Source organism: Lutra lutra, chromosome 6, assembly GCF_902655055.1.
Source record: "Lutra lutra chromosome 6, mLutLut1.2, whole genome shotgun sequence".
In the NCBI taxonomy this organism is placed as follows: Eukaryota; Metazoa; Chordata; class Mammalia; order Carnivora; family Mustelidae; genus Lutra; species Lutra lutra.
The window spans coordinates 84,105,567-84,127,146 of record NC_062283.1 but is presented as its reverse complement, the minus strand read 5'-3'; the positions used below and the strand labels follow the sequence as shown (position 1 = coordinate 84,127,146).

Below are 21,580 nucleotides of genomic sequence, written 5' to 3'. Positions count from 1 at the left end.
CGCTGAGCCACCCGGGCGCCCCTGCATGAAGGATTTTCAAGATGGACTATTCTTTGGGTGACTTGCTTTCTTTTCATCTCTTCTTTCCTCCCTCCCTTCCTTCTTTTCTTCCTCCTGGCAAGAACAGTTGAATGATAGGGAATTTGGGACTCGGATTTTTTTTTTTTCTTCTTTAGCCTCTTTCTCATTCTGGCATACTTCATTGCACTTTTAAGGTTTGCCATATACCATTTTCTTTATTTTAAAATATTGACCTCACTAAGACTGTGTTGGGTTAGTTCATGTATTTTCTTAATACAGGTTGAAGGAAGAAAGAAGGTGTTGCGAGGGAATAATTTTGTTCCCCCGAGTGAAACTATTTCCATACCACTAAGATGTTAATATAGGATGATGGTTCCTGAATTAGCATTAGAGGAAAAATTTATAATTTAGAATTTATTAATTATATAATAATTTATATAATTAATTAAAATAATGATTTAAAAATAATAATTTAGAATTAGCAAGAGGAAAAGCAGGATGCTCCTTTTAAAATTACACATATTTAATAAGCATCTGCAGTTTGCAAGTAACTCAGGATATAAATTCACATTAGAAAACATTCTGAAACAGGTTTCTCTCTCTTAGATCTGGGGTTTTTTTTGTGGGGTTTTTTTGCATTTTTTTGTTATTGTTTTTGCCTTATTTCTTTAAAATATGTAGGAAATGCGCTTTAAGTGTAAAAAGATTTCAAAGAGCTGTTACATGCATCAACTTTTTTTTTTTTCTGAATGCTGATGTCAGTTTCATAAGATTCATGTCCACTTAGGGGTTAAAAGGTCACAACAATGTTCCCAGATTTCAGGGCCAGATGTGTCTGTGTGGCAGATCATGCCAGCTCAAACTTATGCTAGCATCTGGTTAAACACATTCCACACCGATTTTAACCATATGTAAATGTAATTGAGAACAATTGAGAAAATAATCTGTCTCCCTCTTTTTGTTCCATTTACAGCACAAACAACTATATTAAAGGTACAAATTTATAGCTGGATTGATAAGATTAGCTTTCTATTTCCAGGCAATTACCGCATGGTTGAGAAGATAATTTTTATCTAGAATATATTGCAGGCTCCATGGGAATGCAAAAGAGGAGTAAGGATTCTAAGAGGGAATGATCACTTCCAGTTGGAATGATCAAAGAAAACTTCATAGAGGAGCTAGAGTCATGAGTCTTGAAGAGAAGGAAGTGTTTCAATGGAGTTAAGTTTCAGTGAGTGGATTTAGCGGGGAGGATTTCTCAGTGGAGTAAAGAGAGTAGGGGGAATAGAGAAGAGTGTGAACAAAAGCTAGGAGATGGAAAAAGGCAAAATTTGAGGGGAATAATAAATAGATAATAGAGACCATGTGGTAGGGTTGATGGTGACACTCTGAAAAAACCAGGTTAGGCTGAACTGTAGAAAAACTTGAATCTAAATTATAGAACTTGTACTATAGACCATTAAATAAAAGACAGTGACACATTGAGGGTGATTTTGACATAATACAGGTGATACTCTGAAGTGAAGTAGAAGAAGTTGTAATAGAGTAGAAGTAAAATATGGGATATTTTTTCAAAGGAGGAACTGATAGGATTGTGGAAGTGTGAGTAACAGAGGAAGAAGTTAAAGAAGACTGCCATTTTGAATTTGGATAGTGGGAAAATGGCAGGATACTGAAAGAAATTCAGGAAAACAAGTCTTAGAGACAAAGGGTGGATACAATTTTGGTTATATTGCACTCTGAAATGACACTAAGACTTCCAAGTGAAGTTATTCAGTAGACTTTTAGATATGTGATACTGAAGGAAGGCAGTGATTGGAAACTCCTAGAGTAGATGAGATTCCCAAAGAATGAAATATGAAGACAGGAGATAATGTCAGGGACAGAATTTGATGTTTATGCTTAGAGAATGGGAATAGTAGAGATAAACTGTCAGAAGTAGTCAATAGTGGGGCTGTCCGGAAGTGAGAAATGTGGACATCCTTGCCTTTTCCCCAAGACTTACTTGTCCCCAAACTTAGGGGAGGAATTTAGACTTTCATCATTAACTATGATGTTTTCTGTAGGATTTTTTATGGATGCTTTTTATAAGGTTAAGAATGTACCCTTCTGCTGTTTGCTGAGAGATTTTACCTTGAATGAATGTTTTAAATGGTTTTTCTGTATTTATTAAGATGATTCTGTGATTTCCTTTTTTAGATTTAAATGTAATGAATTGCATTGATTGATTTTATAATGTTGAACCAACTCTGCATGATAATGGTATATTATCCTTTTTTTAAAAAAAATCACTAAATTCTATTTGCTAATACGTATTTTTGTAATGTCTTTGATTTTGGTATCAGGGTAAGGCTGGCATCAAGCAATGATTTGGGCAGTGCTCTGTGGTCTTTATCTTCTGGAAGACTTTGTGAAGGGTTGATATTACCTCTTCCTTAAATATTTGGTAAAGTTCCAAGTGAAAGAAACGTGGCTTAGAATTTTCTTTGTAGGAAGGTTTTTACCCATGAGTACACTATAGGGCTGTTCAGAGTATCTGTTTTCCTTAATGAATTTTGCTGGTTTATGTCTTTCAAACTTTGCCTGTTTTACATCTAAATTATCCAAGTTTCTTATGTCTTAGGTGTACATAATATTATTAACTTTTTAATGCCTATAGGATCTAATGTATTATTTCCCTTTTATTTCATTTGCATTTCTTTGGTTTCTACTTGTATCATCTGTACTTTATTTTATATATCTCTCCTGCTTTTCTTTTCTTTTTTTTATTTTTTTTTGATTATTTTTATTTTTATTTATTTATTTGACAGACAGAGATCACAAGTAGGCAGAGAGGCAGGCAGAGAGAGAGAGGAGGAAGCAAGCTCCCTACAGAGCAGAAAGCCCGATGTGGGGCTCGATCCCAGGATCCTGGGATCATGACCTGAGCCTAAGGCAGAGGCTTTAACCCACTGAGCCACCCAGGCGCCCCAGTCTCCTGCTTTTCTTTTAGATTAGTATTTTTTTTTATGATTCCAAAAAGTGAATATTATTTGGGATAGAAAGAAGGCAAGATATGAGCTGTCATTTATCATAACTGAAATGCTCTTAAAGTGAGGTGCATGATCATAAGCTGAGGGTGGGGAAATACTGGCATCGTAAAGAGAGAGGGTTCTAATATTTGTCTCAGGAGGCGTCCTGAGAAAACAATAAGAGATTCACATGTGCTTTTCTAAGCATTCGGAAGGGCCTAGCTCAAGAAAACATGTAACTGATAATACTATCTTGATAGCTAAGCTATGGTAGGCTCAAATCTGAAGACATGTATCAAAACAGGCCATAAGAACTGGAGAATGTGGAGAAAATAAAATGGAATTACAGGTGTGCTTCACATTTCAGTTATAATAAAATCCATTCATGTTTCCCTCAATAAATTTGAAGATACCAGCATCTTTCAGACAATCATAGGTTACCAGAAGCCTAGAGCTTTCACTTAACTGTCACCTGTCTTTTCACAATATTGAACCCTCAGCAGTTTATGTAGCATAGATGTGCATGCAGTAGATCTTCAGGGAGACCTGAGTGAAGTTTCTCCCATTTTCTCACAGCTAAGTTATCTGAAAAGCCAGAAAAAGGTAGAATAGCTGAAGGAATTGTTATCAGTGAGTGAGAATAGAAGGAATGGAAAGTTGGAGAGCCAGCTGGATATTCTGTGGGATTAATGGGTTTGGAAACATGTTTGCAAGACTGGGATAATTATTCTACTCTTCATTGCATTTTGTTTCGTGTTCTTTTTGTTTGCAAAAACCGTGACTGCTTGAGTCGTGACATGAAATGTGAACTCAGTATCAAGGCCCCCTTTATCCGAATCCCTCTCTGTCTCCGGACATTGGTATTTCACCCACAAATTGAAAAATCTGTGTGATCAAAAGTGGAAAGATCACAATATGACAGGAATATTTCATTTGAATTGTTTTCACAGTTACAACCGGTTCTCAGAATAAATATTTTGACAGCCCCCAACTTTAGCAGCAGCAAAGTAATGTTTCATGTAAAAACAAACAATCAAAAAAACTTTAATGTAGCGCCTGGGCGGCTCAGTGGGCTAAAGCCTCTGTCTTTGGCTCGGGTCATGATCCCAGAGTCCTGGGATCGAGCCCCACATCGGGCTCTCTGCTCAGCGGGGAGCCTGCTTCCTCCTCTCTCTCTCTCTCTGCCTGCCTCTCTGTCTACTTGTGATCTCTGTCAAATAAATAAAAAAACAAAAATCTTAAAAAAAAAAAAAACTTTAATGTAGATATTTTCTGTAGACTTCCCAGCAGCGGCCACTACAGCGTGTAACAGTGGAGAAGGATACAGACTTGAGTCAGACAGTCTGGCTTTGAATACTGGCTTTTCAGTGTCCCAACTGCGTGATCCTGAGCAAGATGCTTGACCTTCTTATGCTTTTGTGTCTTTGTCTGTGAAAGAGGAAACTACTTTTATCCCATTGACCTGATGTGAAGGTGGAAATGAGTTCATGCGTGTGCACGTAATAATACACGCTTCAACTGAGCCTTGTGTGTGGGGTGTGCTCAGTGAGTTGTAGTTGCCGCGAGGGTGAAAAAGGGTTAGTTAGGCTCTATGCATCACCGATAGTGGGTTTGAGCAAATTTCGGGATGTCAAATTTACACATACTCAATAGCTACCTCAAAAAGGTACTAGGAATAAAAATGCCAGATGCCATCCATTTGAGTGTGACATTTACCATTTAAGGTTTTTTTTTCTGTTGTACTTTATTTATTTATTTATCTAAGCGTAGTGATCATTTCTTCAAATGCAATTTTAATGTTAGTAAAAAAAATTGTAATTATGTTTCAGCATGCATTTTTGAAATCAGCCTTTTATGGCTTATTAAAAATAAAATATTCTCATGCACAGAAAGGCCAGTACAATTAAGGCCAACTTGGTGTCTTCTATAAGTGATGAGAATTAGCACCATGAGTTTTATAATACAGTAATATATTAGTAAGGGCCAAGTGGTAAGATAGTAGGCAAATGGTAAAATATAGTAAGTAAATGGTATATGGTTTAGGGAAATATTTTGGATAAAAACCAAACTGCATTGGAAAAGGGGAAAGGAAATTAGCATTAAATGGGCAATAATCCATTGTAGGTAATTTCCCCTCATTTCTTTATCTTTCAAAATCCATAAATAGGTATGTATTATCCCCCATTTCACTAATGTTAGAACAAAAGTTCACAGAGTTTGACTTCAACAATTCTCCGAGGCTATTTAGGGTAGAGCCAGGGGTCAGGTTCTTGCCATTTGATTTCAAAGCCCACGACCTCTCCATTGCATTTGTGTGCCTCCCAAAAGTTACCACTGACCAAGTTTAGTACAAAAATCATCGCTAATCCATAAAAACAAGATTTCCCCAGTTTTTCAATATCTTGTAATTCAGTGAGTTTAATTTCTTTCCATTCTTTTTCACCGCATTGCGTTTTAATGAGCATTGGGTATTACAGCACATACTGAAATGACCTATATCCTCAGCTGGGGCCTCGTGGCTTTTAGGATCAGTGAAGGGAAGCCCCAACTCGGATAACAGTGGAAAAGGGCTTTCCTTGGGTTGGTTCTACATGGGTTGGTTCTACCTTTGTCCCAAACTAGTCAATTCACTTTGGAGCAAGCTGTTTCACAGTGTGGAGGTTCCTCTTTTCATTTGTATAATGAAGGAAAAGTACTAGGTGATCTTTGATGTCTGTTTACTCCATGTCTTTCAATGCTCTATGATACCATAAATCCATATCACATTTTCCCAGAGCGCCTGAGGTTCAAATACGATTCAGTTTCATAGGGAACTGATTTCCTAGTTGGGATACTCCAGCTCCTTGAAAATTCCCAGGACTTTAGAAATGACTGTAGATATAGGACTTTGTAATAAGCAAGCCCCAAATCACTTTTTTTTAAGGTCCTATAAATATTCCTAATCTAAATTATTTTCACTCTGAATCTGGGATGTCCTAATTTTTCTTTTCCATATTTTCCACAGGATTATTTTACAAATGCAAATAGAGAGTTGAAAAAAGATGCTCAACAAGATTACCACCTGGAATATGCCATGGAAAATAGCACCCACACAGTAATCGAATTTACCAGAGAGCTGCATACATGTGACATCAATGACAAGAGTATAACGGTATGGAGCCTATGTGAGAATGCATGCATGAAGATACTGTGCATTTATGGTTGTGAAACCCTGCAGAATAAAAGGAACAAATACTTAAAAATAACTTTTGCAAACAAAGTCACACAGTCTGTTTTAGAGTACCTTTGAAATCTTTTTAGAAGCCACAGAAAATCTAAGACTATACATTTGAAGAAAGGCAGTTTTTGTTTTGAATCTCACATTTTGAAGGGCCATTTAAAGTGAGTGTGATTTTATCTGTAAGAGTTCTAGCTTTTTCTATATCAAGTTGGAGAATCCACAATAGATAGAGGTTGGAAAAAAATGTATTACACAAGAGGGGATAATGATACTGAATATCAAGGTATAATTCACCTGATTTGTGACTGGTTCATTTTTGTAAATTTCTAAAGTCGAGATGAATAGCAGGTTGATTAAAATTGCTACTGACATGTTATACAAGATTTTTTATTGTCAGACTTCATGCAAACATTAATATCTTTATGCATATGCAAATTAAATATTTAGACAGTGTATAATTCATGTGGTACTTAGGAAGTTTCATGAATTTCTTAGATCGATTTCATTCTGTATAGATCAATCAAATTATCTTTTTTATTTGATAAAGCTTCAAAAATGGGAATGTAAAAATCTGAAACAGTTTTGATTAACATTCAGCATAAAGAGTCAAAGAGGAAGAAAAAGAACACATGCAAAGACATGGATCATTTTATGTAATATACAGTGCAATTATACTTTAATTAGAAAAATAATTATAGTCATTTGACATATTAAGAAAGAATATAGCTTTTAAAATAAATAGCTTTTGCTTTATTATTTATTTTCAAAGTTCTTATTACAAAGATCTGGCAAAGACACCTTTATCTGTGGGAGGACTGAACAATTTCTTCATACCTCAGCAAGCCCTCCCCCTCCCTGCCCCAGCTCCCCTTGGGCAATCTCTTGTTTGCTAAATGGAAACCAATTTCACCTGACAGTACTTTCCCTTGTTGGGACACCCTAGTCCCTTGGAAATTCCCAGATTCATAAATGACTAAAGCTAGATTCTAGGATAATAAACCCCAAATCAGAAATTCCTCCTGTGTTTGCACTTTCTGTCAATTCATACACATGACCGGGCTAGTGCCTAGGAAAAATATATTATGAACATAAAGGTACTGATCTGGGAAGTCGTTTTAATTTTCATTCTGTTTATTTTCCCTAAAATGTTGCATGGCATTAAAACAGGTTTTAATTTTATAGAATCTTGCATCTGAACAGGAGTATTTGCTTGGTAACTATGAGTTGCTAGTTTGCAGACCTAGTGTGAAGATTATTTACTGTTGTCATGTGCGTGAAAGGATAACCACGGAGTCCATTGTTCTTTGCTCTCTCAGAAGACATAATCTTGCATGCTGAGAGAGACTGTTTCTTCCCAAAAAAAAGTCATCTATTTGGAAACTTAATGACTTAATCAAATTGACAATTAATCCTAGAGACCATACTGAGGACTCCAAATGTCATTATTCTCTTTTCTTCACGTCTCTATCCGGCTTCCAATAGAGTTCTCTAAACTCAGCTTAGTGGTTAGGACAGGGCTCTCATGAGACATAATAATGCCCCTGTGTGATCCCTAGGAGAGCACTGTGAGAGTGATCTGGGCGTACCACCATGAAGATGTGGGAGAAGCCGGCCCCAAGTACCATGACTCTAATCGTGGCACCAAGAGTCTACGGCTGTTGAATCCTGAGAAAACCAACGTGTTATCTACAGCCATACGATACTTTGACCTGGTGAATCAGGACGTAAGTTTTTTCAGGTTTTATGGCTGGAAGGGTGGGTTTATTGAAATCGTGTAAGAGTTTTTAACTTATACTGCTGTGTTTAATAGTGTGACTTTGTGTTCCCTTCCCCTTTTTATTAAGACAGGTCCCCATCCCAAACAAAGGTACAACCTATTGGTGCCAAATGTTTAAGATTCCTGTGTTCCAAGCAAAGCATCATGTAATAAAGGTATGTGACTCAATCACAGGCTAAATTTAATATGTATGAATGGAGGAGAAATTGTTGTCAAAATGAAAATGACTAAAAAAATTGAAATGATTTTCAAGTATGTGTAAGTTATTTAAAGAACAAAGAACTGGCTTATCTGACTTACCCCTGTCTTGGGAATCACTGAATTTAGAGAGAAATCTTGGGTTGTAGCCGGGATTTTGGTTTTTGTCTCCTAATTTTACATTTTAAAGTAAAAGTTGGGGGATGCATTTGAACACTGCTAGTTATTTCTCTTTTCTTTTTTAAAAAAGATTTTATTTATTTATTTATTTTAGAGAGAGAGCGTGCGCACATGAGCACATAGGGTAGGGCAGGGACGAGTAGAGGGGGAGGGAAAGGATTGGGGGGGAAGAATCTCAAGCAGAACTCTATGCTCGGTGGGGAGCCTGATGGGGGTGGGGGGGCTCAGTCTCTCAACCCAGAGGTCATGACGTGCGTCAAAATCAAGAGTCGGGCGCTTAACCGACTGAGCCACCTAAGCACCCCAATACTGGTTATTTCTTAGGCAACATTGTACAGTTGGAATTGCTGGAGTTTCCATTTAAATAATACATTTGCATATCAATAAATTATATACAGGAAGATTACATTCCCCACCAATATTGTTTGAAAATGTCTGCTTCATTGTAAATATTGGATATTGTCAAAAAAATGTTTTTATAGTGATTTTTTTTTTGAAAACAGGAAAATGAGTGGATTCCCACATTAAAAAATTCAGAATTGGGTAAGAAAGAAGCCCACTTTGCCTGTGGCCTATAATTTCCTCCCACCTCTACCAGAAATAGTCTCCCAAAACTTTTGCATCTAGTTAGTGAATGAACAAGTATTTTTGAGGGATTACATGTCCTTGGCTCTGTGCTAGAAAGTGTTTGGTGGTTCCACAGAGGCTGAATATATAACCCAAGCATTCAAAGAACCTGGGAGAAGTATTCTAGACACAGGAAAGAAGAACATAGAATTCAGTCGTGCATACAAATGCTCTAAACATTCAGAAGGCCGACGTCATCCGCTTTTCGCCGGCCCCCAGACCGTGTAACAAAGCAGTGTGGATGTGAGAAAGGAGCAAACCTATAGATTCTAGAATCCAGAAGGAAGTATATGGGCTCGACTCACAGGTTGTTTCTTGAACTAATTTTGTGCTCTCAGGTAAGTAGCGCTGGGGTAATGCCCTGGCTTCTTCGTCTGTAAAGGGTGGTCCATTGTAACACTGTCCCTGCTAACCTCGAAACATTTTGGCAGAAATGAAAACACTGAGTACATTCTATAAAGTGACTTAAATTTGTTAATTTCTAATATATTTGTCCAGAGGCACAGAGCTGCCTTTTGTTTGTACATATGATTCATAACTACTTACAGAGACAAGAGGGGCAGGTTGAGGGAATGTTTATTGAATTACTAAGTAGTCCTAAATATTTGTGGAGTATTTTTGCAATTGGAAGACTTACTAACAATGAGACTTCAAATGAGACACTTATTTCTGTGCAATGTTATTTTCTGTTTCCTCCATGTGCCTTAATACTGTGCCCAAGGCCAGTATTATGCCAGTGAAAAGCCTTTCTCAGGAAAGAGAATGGTATATTTATATATACTTTGTGTCATATTGTACTGTGTGTCACTTGCAGTAAATTTAATGGGAACTCAGCTTAAGGGACAAATGTAAAAAACCACAGGGTCAGAAATGAAAGCAAATGTTTCATAAAATGGGTCCCTGATTCATTTTTCAGCAAATGTTAATCGATAGGATATGAAGTTCTTAACTACTTACATCAACGCATTTTTAAAAAGGATTTTATTTATTTATTTGACAGAGAAAGAGAGCACAAGCAGGAGGGAGAGGGAGAAACAGGCTCTCTGCTGAGCAGGGAGCCCAATGTGGGGCTTGATCCTAGGACTCTGGGATCATGACCTGAGCTGAAGGCAGGCACTTAACCCACTGAGCCACCCAGGTGCCCCCATCAATGCATTTTTATTCTCAGTTGTTATTTTTTTTAAAGATTTTATTTATTTATTTGACAGAGAGAGAAATCACAAGTAGGCAAAGAGGCAGGCAGGGGGTAGGGCGGGAAGCAGGCTCCCTGCTGAGCAGAGAGCCCCATATAGGGCTGGATCCCAGGACCCTGAGATCATGACCTGAGCTGAAGGCAGAGGCTTAACCCACTGAGCCACCCAGGCGCCCCTCTTCGTTGTTATTAATGTTAATAATTAAGTTGAATGAAAAATGAATTTGCTCTTAAGGGGAGTCAGTATATCTTCCAACTCTCTAAGTAGGACCCTAACTCGGTATCCCATCAAAGAAGTTTCCATCTCATGGTTATCATAGTAATGCTCAAGATATGTGGGCAGGTATTAAGTATCTGGAGTTCTATAAGATGATGAAAGTTCTTTACTCCTAGCAAGAGGGGATTTGAGGGAGAGAGGAGTGGTTATACAAAATTTGGGTGCTGCAAGGGCAGAGGGTTGGTGGATGGAACTTATAAAATTCTATTATTACTTAAGAATACCATTTATAGAATAGGTTCCTGAGCTTGTTAAACCCTAAAACATTTTAAAGGTTGTTAAGTATTATGAAACATTTTACTTAGAAATGAACTTCAGTAAGGTCTACAAAAAGAGAAGGGGTGCCTGGCTGGCTCAGTCGGAGGAGAATGTGACTTCTGACCTCTAGGTTGTGAGTTCGAGCTCCATGTTGGGTGAAGAGATTACTTAAAAATAAAGTCTTAAAAAGGAAAAAAACCCAAAAAGAGAAGAGAAAGCTTTAGTTAGAAAATAAATCCAAAATATTTAAGTTGTAAGAATAGGGACACCTGGGTGGTCCACTTGGTTAAGTGACTGATTTTGGCTCAGATCCTGATCTCAGGTTCCTGGAATGAGCCCTGCCTCAGGGTCCCAGCTCAGCGGGCAGGGGCAGTTGGTTTGAGGCTTCTTTCTCTCCTTCTGCCCCTCCTGCAACTGCTCTCTCTCTCCTTTTCTCTCTCTCTCTCTCTCTCTCGCTCGCTCAAATAAATAAACAAATCTTTAAAAATAAAGATTATAAAAATAATTCAGGTTTTACATGTTTGGAGACAGTCTTAAAAAAGTTTTAATTTGTGGCGTATGCCAGTTTACGATAAAATTTTAATACGTTTCTACAGTAGAATTCATAGATTTAATACTTACCTTGAGAAATTACCTAACTTCCATTGTCTTTCCCTTAGCAGAGAAGATTTCTAGTAATTTAAGAAAATTGTATCTTCTTTTCACAGACTCAAAGACTCCTATGTTTTGAAAAGCCATGAGCTAAGTGCTTGTCCTTATTCCTTATTTTATGTTCCACAAATCACTGGATCAAAAAGCCTCGGTTCTCTGATACAAAAAACAAAATGTACTTTCTCAGAAAAAAAAATGGCTTTTATATTGTGTTATATTATGTGTCATTTGCAGTGAGTTTTAAGAACATATTGATAATAGTAATACTGCAAGAAATCAACTTTGTTGTCTGGACTCTCATTTCAAACAAAGAAAAGTGTATAATTGCAGTTTGATTGTTAATACTACTGCCCAGTATACATTTTGTAGTTGTAATAACTATAAAATTAGGCCAATAAATAAAATATATCAGTGGCTTTTTGTGAATATATTTAATGTAAATGACTAAAATAAAAAATATTGATTACATTTTAATTTAAATTTTAATCATGTAATGATAACTATCATTTGCTACCAAAAATATGAAATAAGGTAAATATTTTCTAAAATTATAAACTAACAAAGGTAAATAATTTCTAAAAGTATAAACAAAAAAGTCAATAATTTCATCTGCAGGAGAAATGGGATTGTGATAAAAATTGTTGGTGGCTTTAATTCACTTGTGATTCCAATTTATTGATTTGTATTTTGATTTTTGTGGAAAATATTTAAATTGTGATTTGAAAATATTTGTATTATCAGATGACAGCATCTCACACTAGAAGATAGATATGGAGATTATACAAAGAAAACTCTTAACAATTTATACTAAAATCATACCTCTCATGTGAGACCACTTCTGTGACTCTCATGAGACCCACTGTCCAGCCCATATCTCCCTATTTGAATATGACCCTATTTAAGCTTTGCCAAATAAGTAACTTCACCTTAAATTTAAAGTTTTGGGAGAAAGTGATTCTTTTCTACTCTCTTTAGTCAATAGTGATATCATTATCACCTGATAGTAATAACTGGATATGATCTGCTAGAAGCTGGGGTTATCAGTTGGTTTAGCACACTGTTTTGTGTGTGTGTATGTGTGTGTGTGTATGTGTGTGTAGCCTTTATTGCCAGAGAATTCTCCATAGATGAACTGAACTCCGAACTCCTCCATTTAAACTTGATCTATCTTATTTGATTTAATAAATAATTGTTGATGGCCTATCATGTTAAAGAGGAGGAAAAAGAAGAACAGCCAGGCTGACTCATCATCCTGTAGCCATCTCTCCTTAAAGGTCCACCTTTCTTATAGGGCAGCAGTAAGCCCTTTGGTCTCATAGGTGAGTTCTGTGCTCTGATGGGCCAGATGTGGATGCCTTCTTGCCATTATTAGTCATTTATCCATGGGAAAGTTACTTGTCACCAACATTTTATGATTTAAATTCTAATGGTAACTTCCTATGGGATTATTTGGACTGAAGGTTATGTAGCAGTTAAAAAATTTTTATTACCACTTGGCACTGTATCTGACACACATAGAAAACTCTTAACAAACTCAGCTATTATTATCAGGCTTTTTTTTTTTTCCCCAATGTTGCTGTCTGAATGACTTTTCACTGAAAACTGCTATTTACTGAGGAGACCCAGATAAGGAAAGAGCGTCATGCTAAAAGATTGACTATGGCTGAGTGTTAAGGGAGAATTACCTTTACTTTTTGTGTGACCACTGGCAAATTATTTACTTCCTTGTGCCTCAGTTTTCTCGCCTGGAAAATGGGTGTAATAGTTCTCACCTAATAGGGTTGTTATGACTTTTTATTTTTTATTTTTTATTTTTTCAGCATAACAGTATTCATTATTTTTGCACCACACCCAGCGCTCCATGCAATCCGTGCCCTCTACAATACCCACCACCTGGTGCCCCCAACCTCCCACCCCCCCACCCCTTCAAAATTCTCAGATCGTTTTTCAGAGTCCATAGTCTCTCATGGTTCACCTCCCCTTCCAATTTCCCTCAACTCCCTTCTCCTCTCCATCTCCCCTTGTCCTCCATGCTATTTGTTATGCTCCACAAATAAGTGAAACCATATGATAATTGACTCTCTCTGCTTGACTTATTTCACTCAGCATAATCTCTTCCAGTCCCGTCCATGTTGCTACAAAACTTGGGTATTCATCCTTTCTTTTTTCTTTCTTTTTTTTTTTTTTTACAGCTTTATAAACATATATTTTTGTCCCCAGGGGTACAGATCTGCGAATCGCCAGGTTTACACACTTCACAGCACTCACCATAGCACATACCCTCCCCAATATCCATAACCCCACCCCCCTCTCCCAACCCCCTCCCCCCATCAACCCTCAGTTTGTTTTGTGAGATTAAGAGTCACTTATGGTTTGTCTCCCTCCCAATCCCATCTTGTTTCATTTACTCTTCTCCTACCCCCTCAACCCCCCATGTTGCATCTCCTCTCCCTCATATCAGGGAGATCATATGATAGTTGTCTTTCTCCGATTGACTTATTTCGCTAAGCATGATACCCTCTAGTTCCATCCACGTCGTCGCAAATGGCAAGATTTCATTTCTTTTGATGGCTGCATAGTATTCCATTGTGTATATATACCACATCTTCTTTATCCATTCGTCTGTTGATGGACATCTAGGTTCTTTCCATAGTTTGGCTATTGTAGACATTGCTGCTATAAACATTCGGGTGCACGTGCCCCTTCGGATCACTACGTTTGTATCTTTAGGGTAAATACCCAGCAGTGCAATTGTTGGGTCATAGGGTAGTTCTATGTTCAACATTTTGAGGAACCTCCATGCTGTTTTCCAGAGTGGTCGCACCAGCTTGCATTCCCACCAACAGTGTAGGAGGGTTCCCCTTTCTCCGCATCCTCGCCAGCATCTGTCATTTCCTGACTTGTTAATTTTAGCCATTCTGACTGGTGTGAGGTGATATCTCATGGTGGTTTTGATTTCTATTTCCCTGATGCCGAGTGATATGGAGCACTTTTTCATGTGTCTGTTGGCCATCTGGATGTCTTCTTTGCAGAAATGTCTGTTCATGTCCTCTGCCCATTTCTTGATTGGATTATTTGTTCTTTGGGTGTTGAGTTTGCTAAGTTCTTTATAGATTTTGGACACTAGCCCTTTATCTGATATGTCATTTGCAAATATCTTCTCCCATTCTGTCAGTTGTCTTTTGGTTTTGTTCACTGTTTCCTTTGCTGTGCAAAAGCTTTTGATCTTGATAAAATCCCAAAAGTTCATTTTTGCCCTTGCTTCCCTTGCCTTTGGTGATGTTCCTAGGAAGATGTTGCTGCGGCTGAGGTCGAAGAGGTTGCTGCCTGTGTTCTCCTCGAGGATTTTGATGGATTCCTTTCTCACATTGAGATCCTTCATCCATTTTGAGTCTATTTTCGTGTGTGGTGTAAGGAAATGATCCAATTTCATTTTTCTGCATGTGGCTGTCCAATTTTCCCAACACCATTTATTGAAGAGGCTGTCTTTTTTCCATTGGACATTCTTTCCTGCTTTGTCGAAGATGAGTTGACCATAGAGTTGAGGGTCCATTTCTGGGCTCTCTATTCTGTTCCATTGATCTATGTGTCTGTTTTTGTGCCAGTACCATGCTGTCTTGATGATGACAGCTTTGTAATAGAGCTTGAAGTCTGGAATTGTGATACCACCAACTTTGGCTTTCTTTTTCAATATTCCTTTGGCTATTCGAGGTCTTTTCTGGTTCCATATAAATTTTAGGATTATTTGTTCCATTTCTTTGAAAAAAATGGATGGTACTTTGATAGGAATTGCATTCAATGTGTAGATTGCTTTAGGTAGCATAGACATTTTCACAATATTTATTCTTCCAATCCAGGAGCATGGAACATTTTTCCATTTCTTTGTGTCTTCCTCAATTTCTTTCATGAGTACTTTATAGTTTTCTGAGTATAGATTCTTAGTCTCTTTGGTTAGGTTTATTCCTAGGTATCTTATAGTTTTGGGTGCAATTGTAAATGGGATGGACTCCTTAATTTCTCTTTCTTCTGTCTTGTTGTTGGTGTAGAGAAGTGCAACTGATTTCTGTGCATTGATTTTATATCCTGACACTTGACTGAATTCCTGTACAAGTTCTAGCAGTTTTGGAGTGGAGTCTTTTGGGTTTTCCACATAGAGTATCATATCATCTGCGAAGAGTGATAGTTTGACTTCTTCTTTGCCGATTTGGATGCCTTTAATTTCCTTTTGTTGTCTGATTGCTGAGGCTAGGACTTCTAGTACTATGTTGAATAGCAGTGGTGATAACGGACATCCCTGCCGTGTTCCTGACCTTAGCGGAAAAGCTTTCAGTTTTTCTCCATTGAGAATGATATTTGCGGTGGGTTTTTCATAGGTGGCTTTGATAATATTGAGGTATGTGCCGTCTATCCCTACACTTTGAAGAGTTTTGATCAGGAAGGGATGCTGTACTTTGTCAAATGCTTTTTCAGCATCTATGGAGAGTATCATATGGTTCTTGTTCTTTCTTTTATTAATGTGTTGTATCACATTGATTGATTTGCGGATGTTGAACCAACCTTGCAGCCCTGGAATAAATCCCACTTGGTCGTGGTGAATAATCCTTTTAATGTACTGTTGAATCCTATTGGCTAGTATTTTGGCGAGAATTTTTGCATCTGTGTTCATCAAGGATATTGGTCTGTAGTTCTCTTTTTTGTTGGGATCCTTGTCTGGTTTTGGGATCAAGGTGATGCTGGCCTCATAAAATGAGTTTGGAAGTTTTCCTTCTATTTCTATTTTTTGGAACAGTTTCAGGAGAATAGGAATTAGTTCTCCTTTAAATGTTTGGTAGAATTCTCCCGGGAAGCCGTCTGGCCCTGGGCTTTTGTTTGTTTGGAGATTTTTGATGACTGTTTCAATCTCCTTACTGGTTATGGGTCTATTGAGGCTTTCTATTTCTTCCTGGTTCAGTTGTGGTAGTTTATATGTCTCTAGGAATGCATCCATTTCTTCCAGATTGTCAAATTTGTTGGCGTAGAGTTGCTCATAGTATGTTCTTATAATTGTCTGTATTTCTTTGGTGTTCGTTGTGATCTCTCCTCTTTCATTCATGATTTTATTTATTTGGGTCCTTTCTCTTTTCTTTTTGATAAGTCTGGCCAGGGGTTTATCAATCTTATTAATTCTTTCAAAGAACCAGCTCCTAGTTTCGTTGATTTGTTCTATTGTTTTTTTGGTTTCTATTTCATTGATTTCTGCTCTGATCTTTATGATTTCTCTTCTCCTGCTGGGTTTAGGGTTTCTTTCTTGTTCTTTCTCGAGCTCCTTTAGGTGTGGGGTTAGGTTGTGTACCTGAGACCTTTCTTGTTTCTTGAGAAAGGCTTGTACCGCTATATATTTTCCTCTCAGGACTGCCTTTGTTGTGTCCCACAGATTCTGAACCGTTGTGTTTTCATTATCATTTGTTCCCATAAATTTTTTCAATTCTTCTTTAATTTCCTGGTTGACCCATTCATTCTTTAGAAGGATGCTGTTTAGTCTCCATGTATTTGGGTTCTTTCCAAATTTCCTCTTGTTATTGAGTTCTAGCTTTAGAGCATTGTGGTCTGAAAATATGCAGGGAATGATCCCAATCTTTTGATACCGGTTGAGACTTGATTTAGGACCAAGAATGTGATCTATTCTGGAGAATGTTCCATGTGCACTAGAGAAGAATGGGTATTCTGTTGCTTTGGGATGAAATGTTCTGAATATATCTGTGATGTCCATCTGGTCCAGTGTGTCATTTAAGGCCTTGATTTCCTTGTTGATTTTTTGCTTGGATGATCTGTCTATTTCAGTGAGGGGAATGTTAAAATCCCCTACTATTATTGTATTATTGTCGATGTGTTTCTTTGATTTTGTTATTAATTGGTTTATATAGTTGGCTGCTCCCACGTTAGGGGCATAGATATTTAAAATTGTTAGATCTTCTTATTGGACAGTTCCTTTGAGTATGATATAGTGTCCTTCCTCATCTCTTATTATAGTCTTTGGCTTAAAATCTAATTGATCTGATATAAGGATTGCCACTACTGCTTTCTTCTGATGTCCGTTAGCATGGTAAATTCTTTTCCACCCCCTCACTTTAAACCTGGAGGTGTCTTCGGGTTTAAGATGAGTTTCTTGTAGGCAACATATAGATGGGTTTTGTTTTTTTTATCCATTCTGATACCCTGTGTCTTTTGATTGGGGCATTTAGCCCATTAACATTCAGGGTAAGTATTGAGAGATATGAATTTAGTGCCATTGTATTGCCTGTAAGGTAACTGTTATTGTATATTGTCTCTGTTTCTTTCTGATCTACTACTTTTAGGGTCTCTCTTTGCTTAGAGGACCCCTTTCAATATTTCCTGTAGAGCTGGTTTGGTATTTGCAAATTCTTTCAGTTTTTGTTTGTCCTGGAAGCTTTTTTTTTTTTTTTTAACATTTTTTTTTAAAAGATTTTATTTATTTATTTGACAGAGAGAGATCACAAGTAGACGGAGAGGCAGACAGAGAGAGAGAGGGAAACAGGCTTCTTGCTGAGCAGAGAGCCCGATGTGGGACTCGATCCCAGGACCCTGAGATCATGACCTGAGCCGAAGGCAGCGGCTTAACCCACTGAGCCACCCAGGCGCCCTGTCCTGGAAGCTTTTAATCTCTCCTTCTATTTTCAATGATAGCCTAGCTGGATATAGTATTCTTGGCTGCATGTTTTTCTCATTTAGTACTCTGAATATATCATGCCAGCTCTTTCTGGCCTGCCAGGTCTCTGTGGATAAGTCTGCTGTCAATCTAATATTTTTACCATTGTACGTTACAGACTTCTTTTCCCGGGCTTTTCAGGATCTTTTCAGGATCTTTTCTTTTCACTAAGACTTGTAAATTTTACTATTAGGTGACGGGGTGTGGACGTATTCTTATTGATTTTGAGGGGGGTTCTCTGAACCTCCTGGATTTTGATGCTTGTTCCCTTTGCCATATTGGGGAAATTCTCTCCAATAATTCTCTCCAACATACCTTCTGCTCCCCTCTCTGTTTCCTCTTCTTCTGGAATCCCAATTATTCTAATGTTGTTTCGTCTTATGGTGTCACTTATCTCTCGAATTCTCCCCTAGTGGTCCAGTAGCTGTTTGTCCCTCTTTTGCTCAGCTTCTTTATTCTCTGTCATTTGGTCTTCTATATCGCTAATTCTTTCTTCTGCCTCATTTATCCTAGCAGTGAGAGCCTCCATTTTTGATTGCACCTCATTAATAGCTTTTTTGATTTCAACTTGGTTAGATTTTAGTTCTTTTATTTCTCCAGAAAGGGCTTTTATATCTCCCGAGAGGGTTGCTTTAATATCTTCCATGCCTTTTTCAAGCCCGGCTAGAACCTTGAGAATCGTCATTCTGAACTGTATATCTGACATATTACCAATGTCTGTATTGATTAGGTCCCTAGCCTTTGGTACTGCCTCTTGTTCTTTTTTTTGTTGTGAATTTTTCCGCCTTGTCATTTTGTCCAGATAAGAGTTTATGAAGGAGCAAGTAAAATACTAAAAGGGTGGCAACAACCCCAGGAAAATATGCTTTAGCCAAATCAGAAGAGATCCCAAATTGTGAGGGGGGAGAAAGGGGATAAAAAGGGGTTCAGAAAGAAAAAAAAAAAAAAAGAAACTATTAAAAAAAAGAAAGCCGATCAAGAAAAAATATAAAAAGAGGAAAAAATAATATATATATTAGATAAACTATTTAAAAAACGTTAAAAAAGAAAACGGTAAAAGTTAAAAAAATTTAGCAGAAGAAGAGAAAAAGAAAAAAAAATTGAAAAAAAAAAAGTAAATTAACTGCAAGGCTAAAAAATCATGGGGAGAAAGCCATGAGTTCCGTGCTTTGCTTTCTTCTCCTCTGGAATTCTGCCGCTCTCCTTGGTATTGAAACTGCACTCCTTGGTAGGTGAACTTGGTCCTGGCTGGGTTTCCCGTTGATCTTCTGGGGGAGGGGCCTGTTGTAGTGATTCTCAAGTGTCTTTGCCCCAGGCGGAGTTGCACCGCCCTTACCCAGGGCCGGGCTGAGTAATCCGCTCGGGTTTGCTGGGTTTGCTTTTGGGAGCTTTTGTTCCCTGAGCGCTTTCCGTAGAGTTCCGGAGGACGGGAGTGAAGATAGCAGCCTCCCGGTGTCCGGCCCGGAGGAGCCGAGAGCCCGGGGCCCCACTCCTCAGTGAGCCCTCAGAGAACAGCGCCCAATGACTCCCGTCACCCTGGCCTCCGGCCACGCTCCGAGCTGACCGAGCCTGCGACCGGTTCAAGGCAACCCCGCGCTGAGAGTCACTCCTCGGCTCTGTCTCTGTAGCCGGCTTCCCTGTTCTAATACCGGTAAGCTCTGCGACACTCAGACACCCCCGATCCTTCTGTGACCCTGTGGGACCTGAGGCCGCGCTGACCCCGCCTGGGCTTCACCCCAGTTAAGCCTCTGGAGCGATGTCCCTCAGCGGAACAGACTTTTAAAAGTCCCGATTTTGTGCTCCGTTGCTCCGCCACTCGCCGGGAGCCGGCCCCTCCCCCCACGGTCTATCTTTCCGTCGCTTTGGATTCACTTCTCCGCCAGTCCTACCTTGCAGAAAGTGGTTGATTTTCTGTTTCTAGAGTTGCTGTTCTTCTTCTCTTCGATCTCCCGTTGGATTTATAGGTGTTTGCAATCTTTAGACAAGCTATTTAGCTGATCTCCCGCTACCCGAAGTAGTCTCAGCCTGCTACTTCTCCGCCATCTTGACTCCTCCTCCCGGTTGTTATGACTTTTAAGTGAATCAAAGGAATTTAACATATATATTTAGAACAATTTCTGGCACATAGTGTTTGTTAAATAAGTAAATAAAAGTAAGTAGATCACTAGCAATACTCAGTCACTAATCTGTCAATCATCTTGGTTTCTGGGTTGCTGAGGGATCCCAAACCAGTCAATCCTTTCTAAACAGTTAGAATTCCAAATGAAACCCAGATTGTCCCTCGTTTCACTTAGGGAGGCCACCTTGAAAACTTTCTGTTGTAGAGAAATGTGAAGTTGAGATAAACAAAACACTATCATCATTCTTTTCATCAATAGATGCAGTAAGAGAGATGCTCTGCTGTATACTTGCTACTGAACAGAAGGTTTTTCTTGACATGATATTAGATGCTGCTGTTCTTTTCCATTGGTGCCATTCGTAAATCTGAATGATTTAATTTGGGGGAATGTCTCCTAGGACAAGAAAATCTAAGAATAATTGACACTGAATGACCATGAAATGTTCTTGAAGCCAGAGTACTGTATAGCCATGAAATAGTCATTCAAAAATTGACTTTCCTGTCCTAGACACATGGCATGAGTATATGGGTTTATGTACCATGTTAAATAAACATTGCCGGTCAGTTTCCCTATTATGTTTATTTCTCTTCCTCCTCCTCTCCCTCCACTTCTCCATCTTCCTCCCCCTCCTCTCCTCCTTCTTCCACTTTCTCCCTCCTCTTCCTCTCCTCCTCCTTTTTTTTCTTTAAGATTTTTTTTTTTAAATTTATTTATTTGACAGAGATCACAAGTAGGCAGAGAGGCAGGCAGAGGGAGAGAGAGGAGAAAGCACGCTCCCCGCTGAGCAGAGAGCCCAATGTGGGGCTCGATCCCAGGACTCTGGGATCATGACCTGAGCCGAAGGCAGAGGCTTTAACCCACTGAGCCACCCAGGCGCCCCTCCTCCTCCTTTTTTTTCTAAAGGACACCATCACATAGAAAGCTTCAGCATTAACATAATCAGAAATGTCAAGTGTGATAGAAGATTTTTATTTCTGAAAATGTGTAAGACTTCTAGGTTAAATTTAGTAAATTGTAAGAATTTTTAGTGTCAAACTACATGACTTGACGACTATTAGAATGATCTCTTCTTTGTCAGTTTATCTTCTTCCTTTTTTCACCTGAAATGATATTTCAAAATATATTTTCATTGATGTGATTTTTCTTCTCTGATGGAAATAACTTTTTGGTTTGACTTCAGGATGCATTTCCACAGACCCTATGCTTTAGTTCTCATTCTTTTTTCATGTGTTCACCTTCAGTTTCTCGTCATTAGGTGGGAGACTAGCAGATGTTTGCTATTGACTGTTGACTGAATGGTTGTATTTTCACCCATTTACATCCAACTCTTTTAAACTTTTTT

At 38.3% G+C, this 21,580-nt stretch overlaps 1 protein-coding gene across 1 annotated transcript in view; it reads left to right on the top strand.

Moving 5' to 3' along the window:
- MOXD1 (monooxygenase DBH like 1) overlaps positions 1 to 21,580 on the top strand; it is a 98,385-nt gene that overhangs the window by 16,645 nt on the left and 60,160 nt on the right. The window contains exons 2-4 of the mRNA XM_047734879.1: positions 6,037 to 6,183; positions 7,809 to 7,976; positions 8,101 to 8,184. Coding sequence (XP_047590835.1) covers positions 6,037 to 6,183; positions 7,809 to 7,976; positions 8,101 to 8,184 — 399 coding nt within the window. The remainder of the gene's footprint in view (positions 1 to 6,036; positions 6,184 to 7,808; positions 7,977 to 8,100; positions 8,185 to 21,580) is intronic.